Source organism: Equus quagga, chromosome 15 (assembly GCF_021613505.1).
Source record: "Equus quagga isolate Etosha38 chromosome 15, UCLA_HA_Equagga_1.0, whole genome shotgun sequence".
Taxonomy (NCBI): Eukaryota; Metazoa; Chordata; class Mammalia; order Perissodactyla; family Equidae; genus Equus; species Equus quagga.
In genome coordinates this window covers 28,042,335-28,063,858 of record NC_060281.1, presented here as the reverse complement: position 1 = coordinate 28,063,858, position 21,524 = coordinate 28,042,335, and the positions used below count along the sequence as shown (strand labels likewise).

The 21,524-nt window shown below is 37.6% G+C and overlaps 1 protein-coding gene across 3 annotated transcripts in view; it reads left to right on the top strand.

Annotated features, from left to right (window-relative positions):
- The window catches only part of MAPK14 (mitogen-activated protein kinase 14), a 67,652-nt gene that overhangs the window by 22,887 nt on the left and 23,241 nt on the right, over positions 1–21,524 (top strand). For 2 of the 3 annotated variants that reach the window (XM_046639427.1, XM_046639426.1), the window contains exons 2-8: positions 590–719; positions 5,887–5,945; positions 17,311–17,422; positions 18,163–18,192; positions 18,522–18,569; positions 19,794–19,908; positions 20,487–20,558. In XM_046639427.1, coding sequence (XP_046495383.1) covers positions 590–719; positions 5,887–5,945; positions 17,311–17,422; positions 18,163–18,192; positions 18,522–18,569; positions 19,794–19,908; positions 20,487–20,558 — 566 coding nt within the window. The remainder of the gene's footprint in view (positions 1–589; positions 720–5,886; positions 5,946–17,310; positions 17,423–18,162; positions 18,193–18,521; positions 18,570–19,793; positions 19,909–20,486; positions 20,559–21,524) is intronic. The other variant, XM_046639428.1, reaches the window with a different exon arrangement.

Below are 21,524 nucleotides of genomic sequence, written 5' to 3'. Positions count from 1 at the left end.
CAAATACTTTGTAGGTGCTCAAGAAGTGTTTGTGCCAAATTTTCATTGTCCTGAAAACCTAGTGGTTTCCAAGTTCTCTACTCTGCTCAGGCAGCACATGGTGGCGAGGTGACTATGAGGCCTAGGCAGAGAGGACCGGCAGAATCCAGCTCTTTGTAGATCAGTCTGTTGGCTCATCTAGAACACGTGGCTGCCTGCTTTTGTGTTATTTCACTGGACACAACCACATCCATTTTTAAATTTGGTATCTGGCTACTTTCCAAATGCAACCACAGAGTTGGGTAGTTGTCACAGAGACCCCAAACCTCACAAAATCTAAAATATTTACTATCTGGCCCTTCATGGAAAAAGTTTGCTGACCCCTGATTTAGGTGCATAGAGAAAAAGATAAGAAGGAAACACGAAAATAATAAGAGAAGATTACTTTGGCTAGTGGGATTATAGGTCATTTTAGTTTTTATCTTTATACTTTCCTTGTATTTTGTTATAGATCCATTTAATTTGGTAATGAAATAGGCTTGTAAATACTAATTTTGAAGTATTTAGAGCACATTTAATGATGGGTTTTTATGTTTTTTTTTCCCCTTAGTGCTGCTTTTGACACAAAAACTGGGTTACGTGTGGCAGTGAAGAAGCTATCCAGACCGTTTCAGTCCATTATTCATGCCAAAAGGACCTACAGAGAACTACGGTTACTTAAACACATGAAACATGAAAATGTAAGTTATTCCTTCAAGGAAGAATAAATTCTGCTCCTGAACAGACTGGAAACAATTGTGTTTTAATTACTGCCAGTGGAAATGCTTCAGAGTGCATCAGACTTCGGGCCGTGCTCTCACTGGGGTGTCAGTGGTCACTGCCTTCCATCACGTCGCTACTCAAAGCTTTGCCATGAAATTGGTACTTCTTCCTGGAGTTCAAGTTTTACTCAAAGGTTTTTAGAGGGAAATCATTAAAACAAATTTTTTTAATAAAAAATGATATCTTATGACTTGCAACACAATTTACAAGCATTTTTAAGAGAAAATAATTACAAAGAAATTTTGTATTCTTTACCTGGCTGACTTAAGGCTGTATTATCAGCATGTGGGAGCCCATGGCTATTTTGTGTTGTTATGGGTTGTTTCAGTGGAGAAGTTTTGAAGAAGAGTGCCTTGAGCTTACTGAATGTCCTGTCAAAGATGGCTATTATTTTATGTATACTTTAATATTATAATTTTTCTTTTTAATCTTCTTCAAAAGACAACTTTTCCAGATTCAGGTATTTTAATAAATGTGACAACACATTGTTTACATTAAATATGAGTTTTTGTTTTCTATCAATTTGGAAATTTGAGAACATTGCCATCCTGCAAAGGAGTGCTTACAAATCCTAATATGGTAAATAAATGGATGCAATTGGAATATTAACTGAAAGTGAAAAAACAGTTGACTGAGGACACTTATTTTCCTAAATTTCAAAGTCAAGTTAAAAAGAAGTTGTGTGGTTGCTATATGAAAGTAATTGTAAAATTTGTGGCACTGTAGAAAAAATGACCATAGAGATTTTAGAGTCATTTGACTGTATTGATTTGAAAAAAATTCAAAATCTGTAAATTTATTACTTGGCTATTCAGATTTTTTCTGTCTTAATAATTGAACTTTTTTCTCCATGGTAAGAAAAAAAAGGTCACAGATAAGTGATACTTTATTAATATACTTTTGTTTCACAAAGTACAAGTTTCTTCCAAATTGAGAGCATTGAGACTTAAATATGAAGTTGGATTATGGAGGCCATTATAATCACAGCTGCAGCTTCTTATTTATTTTCATGTTTTCTTTTACTTGCATACTATTGAGAAAATCCTGTTTCCCACAGATTACCTCTGTTCCTAGGTCTAATTTTCTATCAGCATCCATGTACAAACTTAAGTTTTTCAAAAGCTCGGCGCAGAGCTCCGGCCTTCCTAATCAGTGACATGTTTACAAGAAGTTGAGATATGTGGAAAAAGCTGGCAGGAGAAGCTGTATTCCAAGGTCTGCATAAAATCAAGGTGGCCTGGCAGCTTAACTGATGCATTTACCTTTGGTTTCTTAACACGGTTGGGTGTGTATGCTGTTTTTCATTGCACATTAATAAATGTGACAGAGAGACATTGTCATAGCTTTTTAAATATAAAGAATACTTTGAAAATGGAATGCAAGCCAAATAATTATGGAAACCAAAAGCACCTCCAGGAGGCCCCGGGATTCCACTGATATTGCCTATGCTAATTTAAGAACATCTAGTTTAGAAGATGACCAGTGCTATGCTTTATTGTTCTGCTTTTCTTCATAGACAATTTAAGCCAACGTTTAGGGCAAAAATTATTTTGCATTGTCTGAATCCATGCCTTGGCTTTTCTAGTGATCATAAGAAACAACCTTATTTAGTTTTCATGCTTTAATTTTCTGAAATGAGATACTTTGAAGTGTATCTTATGTGATATTGGCTGGTTACATTTGGGCAATTCTGTATTTGGAGAAATAAAGAGGCCACAGTGATGGAATACAATTGTTCTAATTTAGGAAAGGCTACAAGACTCTTTAAAAAAAGAGGACTGACAGTAATAGGAAAACAGGATTTTAATTTACGTAAGTTGTGTTATAAGCAGCTTGCTTAATAGCAGTTGGTCTATTTTATATTAAGATGTTTAGGTTTTAGCAGTATCAGTGTAGAGGGTTGCCTGTACTCAGATATTGGTGATTTGTTGTTTGAACAAAAGAAGGCACATGGCTGAATGCTTTATAGTTCTTTATTATGTTGGCAAATGTTTGAAGGGGGAATGAGAAGGGGCTAGAAAACTTTGACTCAGTGTAGAAAAATTTCTGAGGCTCAGCCTATTCTGTAAACACTTGTTAGGTGCTTACAATGTAAAAGTAGTTTTACCCAGTAAAGAACCAAGACTTCCCAAGTAAGTTTAATCGAGGATTTTAAGATGAATTCCTTTCCACCTTCATCTGCCTCTTCCTCTTTCTGTTTTTTTAAATGACTGTTTGGGGCCACCATCCAGTTTTTAGCTAGCCACCAGGCCTCTAAAGATGACAACAGCAGCAGCAGCAGCTGAAAACTCTTGAAAATTTTAGGTATTGGTAACAAATAGAATTTTTAGATGCCAGAATGCACATGGGATCTTTTACACAAAAATGTCTCTGACTCACAAGCCGTAGTTCATCTTAAGGTGTTCCTTTTAGTACTAATAGTGAGTGACAGAGACGCGTTTATCAGATGGGTAAGGAGCTGGCGAATGTGCTTTGTGACTGTAAGAGTTATTCTCTGAACAGTTAGCTGGCTCATTCCTGGTTGAACTTGTGACCTTGATCTTATCCATACCTGCTCTGAGGAAAGATGAAAGGGAAGCGAGCTGCTAGCTGCATCCTTTTTGCTGTCTGGGGAGGTACTACAGAGATTGCCCAGTTAGGGGCCTGGAGATGTTTACATTTTCAAATTTAAAAATGATGAAGGGAATTCTTTTATAAATTTTATTTGGCAGCCTTAGATTTAACTTTACCGTGGTAGACCAATTGGTTGTTTTGGTGTGCTTGTTTTAAATAAGTACATTAAATACTGTCTTTGGTTACTGAATTAAAGTGTTTGAGGACGTGCCAATTTAGTAAAAATGTATTACTTCTGTCTGTCAGCTTTTAGACCATTGTAGGACAGTCATCAGAGATAGTTGCTGATTATTTGTATTGTAAATGTCTTTTCTAAATATTTGATTCCTAGGTTACTTTTAAGCATCTGAAATCATATAATGGCAGGAGGAGTAAGGAAACAAGCTAAAATATGACTTGAATTAATGGAAATTTCCATTTAAGAAATGAGAAATGAATAGATTATGGAATATTCCTAAAATGTTTCCCAGATCTATTTTAATGCTAGGAAACTTTTGCTTTACAGTATTTTCCTTATGTTAATACTCCATAAATGCAATTAATGGCGAAGAGATATTTGAAAAAGCCCACAAAAAATTAAAAATGCTTTGATGTAACATGAGTAGTTTTAATCTCATAAAGTGTGTTGTTTTAAAGGAAATTAGAATTTGATAGGGCATTTACTAATATGCTTTATTATTTTTTCCAAATTAGTTCATTGTGCTTCTTGCAGCCATGCATTCTAATCATTTGAATAATTTGATTTAGCTTTATATTTCAAAGTTTGTTACTGGAAGTAGCTGCTTCAGATAGTTTGTTTCTGTGATTTATATTTTGTAATTCTTTATAAAACTCTAAAGGTTGTGATCACCACTTATTTTGGTAATCCAAGTGGATCAGTCCTTTCTGCTAGGCACCTTCAGATATATTTTCTCTTTAATCTTCCCCATGGAACTATGAAAATAAGCCATGATATCCATATGTCTTTCTTATGAGGAAAATGAGGCTCAGAAAAAGATAGCTTTTTTTCATTTACTTAACAAATATTAATTGAATTGCTGTGTACCAGGCACTATTCCAAGTGCTGGGGTTATTGGAATGAAAAAGACATAAGCTCGTGGATCCAAGAAATCACCAACTGATTGTGGGGTTCAGACTTACAGCTGTTTGATTCCAAAATGCCTGTTGTGTTTTCAAATTGCAGTTGGAGCTTTTATTTGAAAATGTTTTGGACTTGTTTTGTTTTACTGTCTTGGAGGTAACTCTTGCATGAATAATCGTGTGTAAATCGGATCTTTAGTGGTTTAATTTGATTTTGATCTGCGGATGATTTTGACAGTCACAATTGAAATAATGTAAAACAATGTCAGTTGTTTTAAACTTTTCTTATTGCAGTGAGGAAATGGGGCATCTCAGATGACAAGAATCCAAAACCTTTTTTTTTCTTTGTTTCTCTTTTGGCTTCTGTATAATTGAAATTGCTTTTAAAATTCTGCTATTTGGATGAGTGGAGTAACATGCTGATTAGAAGTACTCTTTTTCCTGATAATGTTTTGAGCATTGGTATATTTTACTTTTACAGTTGTTTGTTTAACTTGGTTGGTTAGAGCAACATGCTGATGAGGTCACAGTCATGGGTCAGTTTCCTGAAGGCCATTTAGCTTTCATTTGTTTCATTTCTAGATACCCTAAAATCTGGCTGGGCACATTACAAGTGAATTATATTTCTTGTTTGCCTTCTCAGTGCCTAACTTTGTAGAAATGAGTGGTCTGGATGTTAGGAGGAAATGGAGGGGGCAGGTAAGGGATGGTATATGTGGATAAATCAGTATAAGTTAATGACCAGAAAAACTACTCAAAGACCGTGGATTACTGAGTATTAAGTAGCTCTTTGCTTTATCCTTGTATAAAGATAGCTTTTTCATTTTCATTTTTAAGTAGTCTGATCTAAATACCTGATAATGATTAAGAAAATTATCTTAACATTAAGGATATTATAAGAATAATATCAAGAAATACTGAGAGAATATTTTGGGGCTTTAAAAATGTGAACTTTGAAGACTATATAGTAACATGGAAACTTTTCATGGAATAATAATATGTATAAAAAAGAAAAATGATACTATCATGACACCTGTAGAGGTGTGACTTTTTCTGTTTGTTAATCATTAGACTATTAGTACATATGTAAGTCCAGAGCCCTAAATCTTTTTGTTTCCTGATAAACTGATGGGTATATGTGACCAAATTCTAAAGAGATGAATATTTTTAATAGTAAAATAGGTTATTATGAGAAGTCATGTCAACAAGTAAAAAACAAAAGCATAATTTGGGTAGAAAATAAGTTGGAGTTATTAAGTATATGATGTTGTGATGTTATTGAACTGACATAGTGGGATTTAGAACTGGTTCCTATTAAAGTGAGTCAGACCTGATGGGTACCATAGTAAAGTCAATATTTATTTACTGTTTGATTTTTATGTTTTCTTGTAGGTGATTGGTCTGTTGGATGTTTTTACACCTGCAAGGTCTCTGGAGGAATTCAATGATGTGTGAGTAAATCTGCTGCGTTTTCCTTCCTCAGCTAGAGGATGAAGATTAGCAGCCCACTTCTATTCCTGGACCATTTAGCAGTATACAAATTTCAAAAGAGTCTTCATTCCTATCATCCAGCCCTTCTGGGGAGGGGGAATGGATACAGAAGATGTATATTATGGGTCGTATGTATTAGTATTTTCATCATTTCAGGCACATTGTGCCCCATTTGGAGAGTCAGTGGTAAGTCCTTCGAAGAGTTCCGTGGAGAAGAGTATAGGGAGTTTTGACTGTGGTTTTTGTTCTGAAATTGCTTGTCCCAGCTTTTAAAGGGGGACCTTTATGTCACTACTTTTACATCATGAAACAGAAGAGAGCCCTGGTTCCATACAGGTTCTTACCACTCTCTTATCCCACTTGCATGTGGGAAATGATGCTAGAATTGCATGCTGATTCTTCAAGTATTGGATTTCTGCCCTGGGACAAGGGGCAGGCCTCACATGTTGAGAAAGCTGATAAATACGGCTAATTTTCTCAGTTTCGTGACCATCTCTATTGTTTTAGCATGGGACGCCCTCCCCGCCCCCCCCCCCCCCCCCCCCCGCCCCCGGAAAGCAGAGCATGAGAGTCTCAGGAACCAGCAGTGGGGGGCTAGGGAAAATGAAACAGGGAAGGAGAAAGCTACTACAAAGATATGTTATTAAATTGGTCACCATTGTGGGCAATTGGGCTGAAAACTGTCAGGATCTTCTAGGAAGCTTTACAGAATGCGCCTCAGATGGGGAGCATTTATCCACTAGCTCCTGACCCCATTGGCAAGGGTTGCCCCATGAGGCATTAATGCCCTCGCATGCCCAGGTCATGTGTGAGTGCAAGACAGATTCTGACAGGTGTTCTTGTGCATGTGTGAGCTCTCTACTGTAGCTTTCCCAATATCTGAATTAGCACATCTCACTCCCATCCCCATGTCACAGATTTGATACTGTAAGAGAGAAGGAACACCTTAAATTTAGAGTTGCACATTTTGTCCCGTTGAAATTTTGGAAAGGGTGACTGTGGTGAAAGTCAAACAGAATTGCAGATTGTGGCTGCTCTTCCTTAGCCTCTAATCTCCATTCTTCCCAATGTTGAACTTACCGGTTTCTCTCCACCCTCATCCTGGGCTCAGCTTCTCCTACCCTTATCCTAGGTTGAGTGCAAACACCATTTCCTCCTTTCCCAGACAACAAACAGGGAGATAATGTTTGAGCTTTTGTGTTCTGTCTAATGAAAGGGAGAAAGAAAAAATTGAAAAGGAAATATAGAGTATGAAATAAAAAGAGAAGGAAGAAAGGTACCAAAAAAATTTTCCCACCATTTGAACTTAGTTGGAACATGATATGGCTGAGAGTAGAAGATGAGAGAGGAGAATCTGGTCCAAGTACAAGAACTCCCACCCATATTAACCAGGATCATCCTGCTAATGAAAGTTTAAGAAACGAGCGAATGGAGAGAGAGGCAATAACTAAGAGCAGCTGTGTTTCCTGTAGCCCTGCTTGGCACTAGAATGTGGAGTCTTCCAAAGATTACTGGATGCTGCCCAGGCAGGGGCATGCGTGTTGCAAGTTGTTGAGCCCAGCTGGAGGCTGTGCTTGGAAAAGAGTATATTGCAGAATGTTTTTTTTTTTTTATTAATTATCATATTTTTAAAGACTTTATTTTTTAGAGCAGTTTTAGATTTACAATAAAATTGAGAGGGAGGTACGGGGATTTCTAATATACCCCTCACCCCCCACACATGCATAGCTTCCCCCATGGTCAACATTCCTTACCAGAACGGTACATTTTTTACCAAGGATGAACCTACGTTAACACGTTATAATTACCCAAAGTCCAAAGTTTATCTTAGGGTTTGCTGTTGGTGTTGTATGTTCGATGGGTTTGGACAAACGTATAGTGACATATCATCATTATAATATCATGCAATGTATTTTCACTGCCCTAAGAATGATGCTTTTTGATATTCTGCCTAAATGTGGAAGAAATGAAGTAATGTGTTTGTGAATTTTTTTGGAAAATATTGGAATTAGATCTGAGCCATATCCAAAAATTTTAGGTATAATGAGGATGGATTTATTTAACAAAGGAGTTGATGATTTGCTTACCTGGGCAAATGCTGTATTTTGGTTTAATCAGGCATTATGAAAGTGGATTATGAACCTATTTTTCCTGTGTGAAAAGACCTTATTTAAGGCTAGTGTCTATTTCAAAGGTTAAGTTTTATCTATTGAAGTGCCTTTGGCTCCTTTGTCCACCAACTACAAGCATACCCACTGAATTGCCACTGAATTAGCATTGCATTTATTTCTCCATTCAGTCAACAAATACCATGGCAGCTGAGCAAGAATCTGTTCTTTCTGTTTAACTGTAGCTGGGTTCTGACTATTTATTTATTATTTCCAGCTTTATTGAGATATAATTGACCTACAACATTGTATAAGTTAGGTTCTGATTATTTATAAACAAGAACTGAGTTCATCTCCTGGGAGCAAATCTCAGTACTACTTGTTGAATACTTACTGAATGATGTGTTGGAATAGGCTTAGAATAATTAGAAACACTAGTGTTTCCCCTTGATGAAATAAAAATCTTGTTAGAGGAAATAAATTCAAAATACTTTTGTAACCAAGTTATCAATTGTCTGTATGACCTCGACAGAGTCACTTTGCCTCTCTGGGCCCCAGTTAACTTCCTTGTAAAATGATGAAAATTGGAGTGGTTGACTTTTCTTTTTTCCTCCCCAAAGCCCTAGTACATATAGTTGTATATTCTAGTTGTAGGTCCTTCTAGTTCTTCTCTGTGAGCCGCCACCACAGCATGGCTACTGACAGATGAGTGGTGTGGTTTTCTGCCCAGGACCCAAAGCCAGGCCACTGAAGCAGAGTGCACTGAACTCTAACCACTAGGTCATCAGGGCTGGCTCTGGAGTGGTTGACTTCTGAAGTGTTTTCAATCCCAGAGAATCTCTGAAAATAGAATGATGAACCTAAGGTTGCCTTTAGAAAAATGTTTCATTGTTTTCTTTTTATGATGTTTGTATCACTAAAAAAAATTAGTGTTTGTCCAGGACTATGGTTGTTTAAGTATTTTCCGAAGTCATTTCAGAATTTGCATGAGTTCAAACGTCTTCACCTACAATTGCAGTGTTTGCAAATTTAAATACCTTTAGGGCTAGACAAATAACATAAATGAGGCTCACTCTTACACAACTGGGAGTGGTGGGGTCTGTGGTAAAACAGAATACCTGCACTTCCTAAAAGCATTCAAATTCACATTAAAACAAGCAGACAAAACCCCACTGTTCTGGCCAAATCAAATATACTGAAAGCTAGAATGGTTCTATACACTGCTAGGTGTAGAGCAGGCTGTATTTTGAACATGAATCTTCTCTGCTAATTAACAGAATCTCTAATTACTTTTCATATTTACACTTGACTTTTAATCATATGTCACATGTATTTGTGCCTTTATGTTTCAGTTAGCACTTTTCATCTGTTATACAATTCAAGTTTTTACTGAATTTCTTGGTTAATATGCATCCTGCATACTTTGTTTGTAAGACTATACCTTTTTTTTGCTGAGGAAGATTCACCCTGAGCTAACATCTGTTGCCAACCCTCCTCTTTTTGCTTGAGGAAGATTCATCCTGAGCTAACATCTGTGCCAGTGTGGGTCACTGCCACATCATGGCCACCACCAAATGGTGTAGGTCCACGCCTGGGAACCAAACCTGTGCTGCTGAAGCAGAGCGTGCTGAACTTAACCACTAGGCCATGGGGCCAGCCCCAAGACTATACTTTTGAGAAAGGAACAATAGATAGTGAGTTTTGATCATTAAGAACAATGTGCAGTTACTGAATCTGACAGATAGAGATGAAGTTTGGAAAATGCAGAGTGAAAAGATGAGTATACCAAGTTGTTCCTGACTGCCATATGATGTGGTTGTACAGATGGCAGAATTTTGTAAAAATATGTCTAGATCTTTTAAATGATTGAAAATCATTTGGACATTTCTGTTGGCTTCTTGATGGTAATATTTGGCAGGAGGTGGCATGTATGTGCATATGCATGCTACAAATATTTAGTTACCAATAGAAATCCAAAAATTTTAGGTAGCCAGTGTTAGAAACTAACCCCTAGAGTCAGCTGCAACTTCGTGCTCCTACAGTGTTGCCTCCTCCTAACTGCGGTGGTCCTCTGATCAAGCTTGGTAGGCAATGAAGAGTTGTTGGACTCCTAGTGGGAACTGGTTCCTCAAATTTCAGGGAAGCTGAATTGTCATGGGTTAAGTGGAAAACAGTCTCTCCCTACTATTTTCTGCCACTTCTCTCCTCATTTTACTACTTCCCGTCCGATGTTTCTTATATGCGAGTTCCTGTCTCTGTTCTTTAGTTCTTCAAGAGGGAAAGGAAGTGAAGTTTCAGATTCTGCTGTGATCTAGCAGAGGACCTACAACAGGGCAGTCAGCGACCGTTGTTTTAGTGGAAGCCAGTGGGCAGATAATCATCTAGCTTAGCCTTCCATTTACTCAAAGTGAGTGTTCAACTAGGAAGTTTAGCCTTTTATATCAATATGAAAGAAGCTGAACATACTGAATTGGTAAAGGGAGTTTCTAGATTTACATTTTAACCAGATTTCATTCAATAAACGTTGGAATACCCATCCTGTGCTAGGCACAGCACTAGTCTCTGGTAATATAACAATAAACAAGGTAAACATGATCCCTGGTGATGGAGTTGAGACTCTTAATGGGAGAGAAGAGCAAGTTGAATGATGAACGAAAATAGAGTGTGGGAAGTTCTGAAAGATCCCCTGTGATTTGTTCCTGTGCACTCTGACCTCACCTCACATTCTCTCCACATCCTCTCTCTTTTCCTGCCACTCTGGCCTCTTTGTTCTTCCTTGGAGACGGACGTTCCCTGTAAGACCTTTGCCCTGGTTTCTAAGGTTGGCCTGGTACGCTCTCCCCATATTCCACATGACTGTCTCCCTCATCTCCTTCGGAACCTACTCAAAGGTCTGTTCATCAGAAGCTCTTTGTCCCTCAGTGCCATAGCCGAAAGACCACCCCACTGTCGGGGTTGACTCCTTACCCTGCTTTGTTCTTAGCAGATTTGACCACCATGTATTTGTTTTTGTCTGTCTTCTCCCTCTGGCTTGTAAGCTCTGTTACAGGAGGAGTTTGTTTTCTTCCTTGAGTTTTTAGTACTTAGAAATTTTCAGATGACAAACCTGAAGTTGAGGGAGGTGAACTGAATTGTATAAAACCATGTACCAAATTGCATACATCTGTGGTCTTTTGGCTCTAAATCTATTTCTGATCACATTTTCTTGATCCAGAGCTATGATTGTTATTTGAAAGTCTGATAACCCTTCTTATTGGGTAAATACTATAATAAGGTCCTATGTAAGATGTCGAAACTAAAGGCCTACCGGTTGCATGTGGTCTCATTAATGAGATGCCGCATAAATGCTTACCTAAAAAAACTAAAGGACTAAGTCAAATTTGTAATGTCTAAGTGACATGCAGGGTGTTAAGTGACCTCAGGCAATGAGAGAAGCTTAGTGGAAGAAAGCCTCTGAAGAAAGCAACTGTGTCCAAAGAAACAGATGAATACAGATGGAGTGTAGAGGTTGAGATTTGTTCTAGACAGCCAAAGAAATGAAGGAAATGTGTAAAGTGTACAGAAAAAGATTTGTATGGAATAGAGAATGTTAAAGGAGTAGATAACCCTTGATTTTTCTTTTGTACTTGGGTAAAAATTGTGTATTAGTAAATTCTAGTGTGTGTGTATGCGTGTGTGTGGTGAAGGAGAATTGTTTTCCTAATTTAGCTAATAAGCATTATCTGCTTGGAAATGAAGCTTTCCTCCATCACTGAAAGAAATACCCAGACCAGTTGTTTGGACTTTCAGAAATACTTTTATTCTTTGAAAAAAAATGCCTGAGCGCTCAAGATAGCTAATATGGGAAGAGAATATGAATAACTGTATTAACAATTATATTTGCAATTTATTTCCTTACAAGAGAGGTCTTGTAGATGTCTTCACTGACTCACATTTGAAATCTAAACAAATTGTACATCCTTCAAGAGAATACTGTTCAGTTTTTGTCTGACACGATCAATAAGATGCTCCCTTTGTCTCAGTTTAGCTGATGTAAAAAGGTAAAGAATCTTCAAGGTCTAGCTTTAGAGTTTGAGTCTTTGAAGAAATCTTTCCCTAATGAACTCCGTCCTAAGTCTGGGTTGGGGGCCCTGTCCTGTGTGTTCTCCAGCACCTGGTGTTCCCTTTTATAGCTCTAATCATGTTCTGTTATGATTATATATTTATATCTGCCTTCTTCTCGTCTGAATTCTGTCTCTGTCTTTTACACTGTTGCGTCCCCAGTGCTCACCAGTAGGTATTTGTTGATGGAGTGATTGAATGAACGAATAACCTTGTGCTGTCTTGTGTATAACTGATGGCTGATCTAGTCTGATAGCATGCCCACTGCATTCTCTTTTGACGAGCTTTTTGTTTTTATCCTGTAATGTAGACCATGTGATAGAATATTGAGTCTGGTTCGGTTGATTCAGGTAAGGTAAAGGGCACCTTTCAGTAATCTTTGCTTCAAATGAGGTGAATAGTTTGTTGTGGAACACCCTGGCTAAGCTGTCTACCTGGCTGGTGAATGGTACTTTTACCCCTTATGTTGGAACAGTTTGGTCTGCTTACCAGACAAGGTCTTTGGCGTGAGTGTTTCAGTAAGACGTGCCCTTGCCTGGTCTTCTGGTAATGCTCTGTGAGTCGTCCTGGGTCATTCAATTCATTTCAGTAGTAATTGAGCGCCTTATATCTGCCAGACACTGTTCTGGGTACTTTAGATACCACAGGGAACAAGAAAGAACCCTGCCCTCCTTGAACATCGTACAGATAGATAACAGTAAACAATGAGTGTATTAAAAGGGGAATTAGTATATTAGCAGGCAGTTATGCTGTGGATGAAAAGAAAAGGCAGAGCAGGGAAAGGGAGTTAGGTGTCTGAAGGCAGGGGGAGATGCAATTTTAAGTGGGGTGGTGAGGAAAGCCCTTATTGAGAAGGTGAATTTTGAGCAAAAATTTGAAAGAGTAGAGCAATCACACCCGGGGATATCTGAGGGAAGACCAGTACAGACAGAAGGAACAGCCAATGCAAAGGTCCTGAGGCAGATGACTGCATGCTATATTGGAATTGCAGCAAGGGGACCTGTGTGGCTGGAGTAAGGAGGCCAGTGTGGAGCTGAGTGAGAGCAGGGGAGAGAAGTAGATGATGAAGTCAGAGATAATTGGGGACCGGGTACTGGATTATGCAGGGCTTTATTTGCCATCGAAGGGATATTTGTCTTTAAATGAAATGAGAAGCCTTTTGAGAGGAGTGACATGATGTGACTTTTATTTTTAAAGAATCACTCTGTCTGCTACTGTCGAGAACAGACTGTCTTGAGTCCCCAGGATCATTGAATGTGTTTCAGAGGCTTGTGGTTACAAATTGTCAATCCTTGTGATTATTTTAAATACATTGTTTAAATATGGAAATGTTTTTTTGCCTGTTCATAATTGCTTTATCAAATAGGGCTGACAGTAGTAGAGATGCCAATCCATAGGTATAGAAGAGATTTTTTTCCTACATAGATTCTTTCTGATTGTGTTATGCTTTAAAAAAGAAAAGTGATGGGGAGGAGTCTTGACAATTGGGTGCTATCCAGGAAGTGCTTGGTAAATGAAGGGGTAGGAGGGGGCACCGTCAAGAGTGCTGGAAACCGCTTACTGTAGAGGTCTGCCTTTTGGCTGGTACAGTACATTTTACTTTTAAGAGTTACTTTGAGAAAAGGTGATTTATGCTCTTTAGAGTTTGATTAAATTTAAAGGAGGCCATCTTCACAAGAAAAGTGAAAAGCAAGATTTGTGTCAGGCCATGAAATCGTCTTTTCAGCCCTTAGCCTAATAAAGTCCTACTTGCTTAATTCCGTTTTAAAGATGGGAGAACTAGCTGGCTTTCAGCTGTTCTCAAGTCAAACCTTCACTAATTTATCTGAGGTGTCATGAACGCTGACAGTAATAGGCTGTCTACTAAAATGTAATTAAATTTGCTTTCCAGAGACAGATACTGTGGAAATTATGGGCTGTCCATTAATACTCCTTTTGGAATTGACTGACTTAAAATGTGCTCATCTCCATTTTTCTCCCACTCCCCTGTTCACTGCTTTAAAAGGTGATATCTCTTCCATAAACACTGAGTAACTTTGCATGCTGCTTGCTTTTGTCCACTGTTGCAAGATTCATTTTGGAAACCTTTCTATACGTGATGAGTTGGAATTTGACAATTGGTTGTCGTGGATTGTTCTTTGGGCCTCATGGAAACAACATGTAGTGATTAGGTTAGTTCCTGCAAGATACTTCTGCCATGTATAATGCTTTTCAGTTGATTTAATTGTAGCCTAGCAGCAAGGCTTGATAGTTATTAGTATACTGATTAATCTTATATACCCACATGTTTTGACAGTCTCACCTTCTGTCTGGAGATTCTGGTGATAAAATAGATGTGGTCTCTGATGGGGAGGGGGTTTGAGGGGAATTGCACCGTGGTGGAATATGCTGACTAATCGTGTGTTTTCTCAGGCTGTGCAGTCAGTGGTAACCTGGCTGCCTAGGATTTCTTAAGTCACTGGGAACCATTTAAACACTAGAGTTATACCCGGAATTACTATGGTTGCATTGGTAATACTGCTAAACACCTTTGTGAACTAGCACAGACATATTAGAGAGCTAAGATTTTTAGCTTTTATTCCAAGATACAATGTTTCCTTTGTTTGCCTTTTCTCCTTAAAATTATTTTTAGCGTCTGGCCCCGTGGCTGAGTGGTTAAGTTCACGCGCTCTGCTTCAGTGGCCCAGGGTTTTGCTGCTTTGGATCCTGGGTGCGAACATGGCACCGCTCATTGAGCCATGCTGAGGCGGCATCCCACACAGCACAACCAGAAGGACCTATAGCTAAAATATACAATTATGTACTAGGGGGCTTTGGGGAAGAAGAAGGAAGAGAAAAAAAGAAGATTGGCAACAGATGTTAGCTCAGGTGCCAATCTTTAAAAAACAAAATTATTTTTAAAAGTTGAGAGAATAATCCTTTTACTACCCAGTGTCATAAAATGTAATTATTTGCAAGGCAGTCTTATAAGACAGAAATTGGATTCTCTCTTCCTCAACCTGAGCCTTGCAATTTGTCGTAATTGGTATTATGGATGTGGCCACCATTATCCTGGATTTTCTAGGGGAGGTCCTGATTTCAAAATATATTAACCGGTTATTCACAACATTCTCATATTTGTTAGAATATGTGTCACTTTGGGGTTAAAAAATACAGTGACTGGATTAAGATGGAATATTGCTATGTTTTTACCAGCTTTCTTCATTAAAGATTAACTTTGATAGTAAGTATTGAGAATTATTAAGGAAATTATCTGACTATACTACTTCCCTGATTATTTGACATTTATAAAACTTAAAAAAAAGATCATTCTTTTGACTTAAATTCTGTTTCAACTGGAAGAATTTGGAGGCAGTATGTGCTGTGATTAAGTTCATGGTCTCTGAGATCAAACAGGTTTGGATCCAACCCCTGACATGACCACTCTTTTAACCTGGAGCGTGATACATATCCTTGTTCTGTCTCTATTTCCTCATCAATGAAGTGGGAATACTAATGGGACTTACCTTATAGGGTTGATGGGAAGAGCACATGAGTCATGGGCATAATAAACGTGCTTGGCACGGAATAAGCACTATGGTATGTTATGTTGAGCTTGGAACATCTCTTAAACCAGAACTCCCTTTATGAAAATATTTCAAGAAGTCCACTTTACTCCAAATTACATTTACAGTCTATCCTTTCCTCAAGGCAATATAAACATGCAAGTTTTAAAAATATGAAACGCTAAAACCTTACCTTAGGTTACATCTAGGCTATGTCCTATTGGTCTTCCTGAAATTGGAAACTACCACATCGGCCCAATTGGGAAATTATGCAACAGAAAAAAATTTCAATTCTTCCTTGAGGAAAGCAAGTAATAAATGTAGTGTGTGGGATATGTGTGGGGGTGTGTACGTATCAAGAGAGGTCATACATGTAGTTATTCATATAGTACATTTTTTAAAGATTTTATTTTTCCTTTTTCTCCCCAAAGCCCCCCAGTATATAGTTGTGTATTTTTAGTTGTGGGTCCTTCTAGTTTGTGGCATGTGGGATGCCGCCTCAGCGTGGCTTGATGAGCAGTGCCATGTCTGCGCCCAGGATTCGAACCCACGAAACCCTGGGCTGCCGCAGCGGAGCATGCAAATTTAACCACTTGGCCACGGGGCCGGCCCCCCATATAATACATTTAATATTAGATTTAAATTTACTGGCCTGGTTTCTTTCCCTCTAAATTCTTAAAAAATAAAAATAAAAATGGAATGAAATCAGCATTCTTTACAACTCAAATGGTATACATTATTATTCGGCCTTAGGAGTGGGTAATGATTCTTACACAGTAGATAAAACCTAACCTAGTTTTTTAAAAATTCAGCCTCTTTAAAAGTGATGTCGTTTTTATGTTCCCATAGCTGTGTAATACAGTAATGAGTGGGTAAGGCATTGCGTCTGGAATATCTGTGGTGAACCTGTTGGACTTGAATATAATCATTCCCTAATCTCACCATGTAAAGACAGGATTAACAACTAGCACCACACCTGTGAGGTGTGGCATGCCTCCTCTTACTACAGATAGAATGTGTTCCTCCTCCCTTTAAAGTAAATGCAGGAATATTGTCAGTGAACAATATGCTTTCACCAGTCATTTCTGAAAAAGAGGGAGAATTATAATTTGAAAATTTAAAGATACTCCTATTTTAGGACCTATAAGTTGGAGGGTTTATAATGAGGTGAAAATGTAATAGTGGATATAAAAATACAAGATACTTTACTATGGCCATGCATTTAGTTTTACTATATTTCTCATGCAACAGTAACATTTTTAAGAAAACTGATACAAACATATATCATTCTAATCTCCATCTTTACTTTTTTCTTCAAAGAATTTAGGAAAAGATATGTCAAGTAGGAATGAGTATAAGCATTTCTGGAAAAGTAGATGGTAGGTGGTAAAATTAGAATAGTGGTGTTGAAAATGAGCTCCTTCCCCTGCCCCCCCTTTAGTAGTTATTAAGCTTTTAGCTGTCAATGTGTACTTACTGGGTGGGCTTTTCTTAAAAACTTTTAAGTCTTATGGAGATAAGAGCTTTCTTAGGGGTTCTGGATTATTGTGTAACTCTCCATTAATTTCTAGGTATCTGGTGACCCATCTCATGGGGGCAGATCTGAACAACATTGTGAAATGTCAGAAGCTTACAGACGACCATGTTCAGTTTCTTATCTACCAAATTCTCCGAGGTCTCAAGGTACAGACAGTAGTAGTAATAATTTTGAGGAATGCATTCTCCCTTTCTCCTTTCCATTTAGAGCTTAAGAAAAAACAAGCAAAACCAAAAAACTTTTCTTATGGAAAATCTCAAACACTCACAGAATCACAAGTACACTCATAGTGTAATGAACCCCTGTGTTTACTCAGTGACCACAATTACCAACATATGGCCAATCTTGTTTATTTCTTATCCCTCAAGCCCTGGATTATTTTAAGGCAAGTCTAGACATCATATCATTCTACCCATAGATACTTCAGTATGTATGTCTGAGAATTAAGGACTCTTCTTTATTACATCTAAACAGGAATAATAATTTCTTGATATAATCTGATATCCGGTCAGTGTCATGTTGAAACTTTAAAAACATCCTCAGAGAGGCTTATTTGTGGGAGGGGCAGATGAACAGTGTTTTAAAATTAAACTGCATTTGATATTTAGCAGCTTTAAGTTCTTACAGAGCTTCAGAGCACCAACCAGAAAATAGATTGAAAGCTCTATTTCACTCATATTCCAGCTCTGTGAGTAGAGTTGATGGTATGGAAATCATAGTTATGAACGGACAGACTACTGATAGTTATTGTTCTGATTTCTAATCCCACTGTTAATACTAGCAGTTCTTATTGATTCATGAAAATGTACTCAAATATGTCATGTAAGATGACAGTAGGAGGTTGCAGATAACTTTTTCATTTAATTGACTTTTTTCTCTTTCACAGTATATACATTCAGCCGACATAATTCACAGGGTGTGTATTGTGATTTTGATTAAATTATTTTGGGGAGCTGGGGTGGGGGAAAACTGGCATTGAGCCAAGGTCCTAATCTAAACTTACTTTAGCTATTGAAATATTGATGGATTGCAGCTTTACTCTAGGTTTAAACTGATTAAAGAAAGAAGATGTGTTGTTTTTACTTATTTAATGCTGATTAGGAGTAGATAGTGACTATAGAATGGAGATTATTTATAGCTGGATGAAGTCTTATTTTTGTGTTTGGGTCTTCATCATCACCTGTAGGGGGACAGTTTACCATGCGTCTTAAAGTTGATCTTGTCCTCTCTGTACTTGCCTCCTAGGACCTAAAACCTAGTAATCTAGCTGTGAATGAAGACTGCGAGCTGAAGGTAAGATGAAGGGCGAGCGTAATTGTTTGTTTTACCTTGTCGTTATATGTTTGACTAACCAGGCAGATTTGTATAGGGAGTGGGTTTATAAGCCATGACTTTTTATCTGAAAATTCATATTGTCTTTAGGAATATTAAACTTTGAAATTTAAACCATAGACTTAGTTAGCTTTAGTTTTAAGTGACTTGGAAGGTGGCACTGGGTGTCTTGTTTTCATTCTAAAATAAAGTTAGATTAGAAATTTAATATATTAGTTATAATAGTTATAATAAAGGAAAATTATAGTCTGAATATCTAGTAAGCAATCCTGAAGAGATAACTATTAGATTAAATAGTTTCTATTTAAGAAACTTCTATTTAAGAAACTATTTCCTTAAAATAGAGAAAAATTGCACAAACCCACTCATTCAAAATAATTCAAGTAAGAGATAAATTGTCTATGATGAGGAAGCAGCTCTGGAATAACTTTTTTGTTTCATTTTTTGTGCAATTTTTGAAACATAGTTTACATACAATGAAACGCATCATTTTAAGTGTACATTTGACAAATTTATGTAACCGTGTAACCATCAACACAATTATGGTAAAGAACATTTCTGTGACTTCAGAAAGTTCCCGTTTGCCCCTTCCTAGCCAGTCCCCACCCGTCTACCCCTAAACCTGGCTTCAGTCGACCACCGATCTGCTTTCTGACACTATAGAGTAGATTTATCTTTTCTGGAGTTTCATATAAATGGAATCGTATAGTATTTTTGTGTGTGTGTCTGACTTTAGTGTAATATTTTTGAGATCCATCTGGATTATGTGTGTCATTAGTTCATTCCTTTTTATTGCTGAGTAGTGTCGATTTTATGAATATACCACAGTTTGTTTATCCATCCACCTGTTGATGGACATTTGCTTCAATTCCAGTTTGGGGCTATGTAAATTCCAGTTTTGTATCCTATGAATATTCACGTGCAGGTCTTTGTGTGGACGTACGTTTTCGTCGCTCTTCGGTGAATACCTAGGAGTGGCATTTTTGGTTTTTTTTTTTTTTTGTAATTTTATTTTTTAAAGTTGTTGCTGTGTTTGCCATGCATTCTAAGCATAAACCAGGAAATATGTTTATGGAAGTGTTGTATTGTTCTCCCTTGTTATAAGGTACTAGAGTTTTTTCCCTCCTGCCTTACAGTTCTTAGGAGTTTGACTGTTCGGGGCCTGATTTCTCTTCCCTCCCTTAGATCTTGGATTTTGGACTGGCTCGACATACAGATGATGAAATGACAGGCTATGTGGCCACTAGGTGGTACAGGGCTCCTGAGATCATGCTGAACTGGATGCATTACAACCAGACAGGTATTGCTTTTATCGGTTCTTTAGGTCCTTATTAATACTATGTTGGGTGTATTTCGGATTCTTAGAAGTGGAAATGGTGGGAGTGGGAGGAGACATCTTTTCTTCCGTCGGTGATCCTTTTAAAAGTCCACAAATAGAAAATATTTCAGTTGTTCAGATAGAGAAAGTGGGGTTTCTATACACAGCTTTCAAACTTTGTGATTTAGCATTTGGGTTTTATTTATTTAGATTTTCAACATATTCTCTGAGTACTTCTACCTGAAGACAATGGGTTCGTAATCTTCTCTCTCCATATTCCTTGGGAGAATCCACCATTTCTACCAATATGAAACTTTTACCCCTTTTCGAACAGCTTATTTCTCTTCCCTTAACTGTGTTTTGACTTATCCCACCTATGAAGCCCTTTGGTTGGGTGAAGGTCTTAATAAGCTTATTTTTGTAAAAATGAGTATAATTGTTGAACCTCAGATGTCTTAAATAATAATTTGAGTATTTCACCCCTAGTTATAGTTCCATTTATATCCAAGGATGGTAATAGTGACATTGTATGCGCTTTTATTTCTCTTTAATTTTGCCAGTTGATATTTGGTCGGTGGGATGCATAATGGCGGAGCTGTTGACTGGAAGAACGTTGTTTCCTGGCACAGACCGTATCCTTTAAGAAGTTTTGGCTTCTTGTTTCTTATCTGTATTCCCGTGTCCATGAAAGTATGTTACTTTTACCTATCTCGAGGGAACGCTCTCTTACTCTTTTACTCCCAGCTGTGTACTTGCTTTTATAGTCCAGATATGTATTATGAGACATGGCCTCTTGCTGAATATCTTGGCTTGCCAAGAAATAGGCTTTGGTTTGCTTTTGTGCATTGGAGAAACTGCTCATAAGCTGGAGAACCCTTTAAATCTTTCATATGTCATCTTTTTGCAGCGAGTCCCTTATATTAATCTTCCCGCAGCAGCTCTGCAACCTGAGCGTATTCATGAGAAGCTCTAGGTCTCGATGGCTCGTTTAGTCTGCTTGTTATAAACACTTAATGAGCACCAGATAGCCATATCTAAATCAAGGGTATCTTGCTTTTATGTTTGTTTTCTATATTAAAAAGGCTGTATTTGGTCCCTGTAATGATGATACTGCTGACTCTGGTTATGTTTGTTGTTTAACAACAAATAATAAAAGCAAGAAGTGATAAGGTCACCCTGTTGTGTGCCTTTTTGTTTTTTTTCCAGCACCACTTTGTTTTTCTCCCAGGTTGTAGCCAAACCTTCATTTACTTCCAGATTTATTGTCTAGATTATGGTTTATCATGGCCCCTTTATTTTAGCCCCTTTCCTGTCTGCTGCATGCCCATTTCATGGTTTAGACATCATATCCTCAAAATGTGATTTATTGGGACTCCTAATTGTTCCACTTGGGGAAGAAGTTGAGGTGAGAAAGAACGTTGAAATACATGTCTGGAATTAGGCTTGAGGATTTTTATAAAGTTCATTTGACTAGCCTTCGGTGGGTTTGGTTGGGCTTTTAGAGATCTACAGTTACCTGTGTTCTGTCATGCCTTGGGACATAAAAGCTGTTTTAGCTCCTTATAAGCAAATTCAAGGAGTTTATAATGCAGAATGTC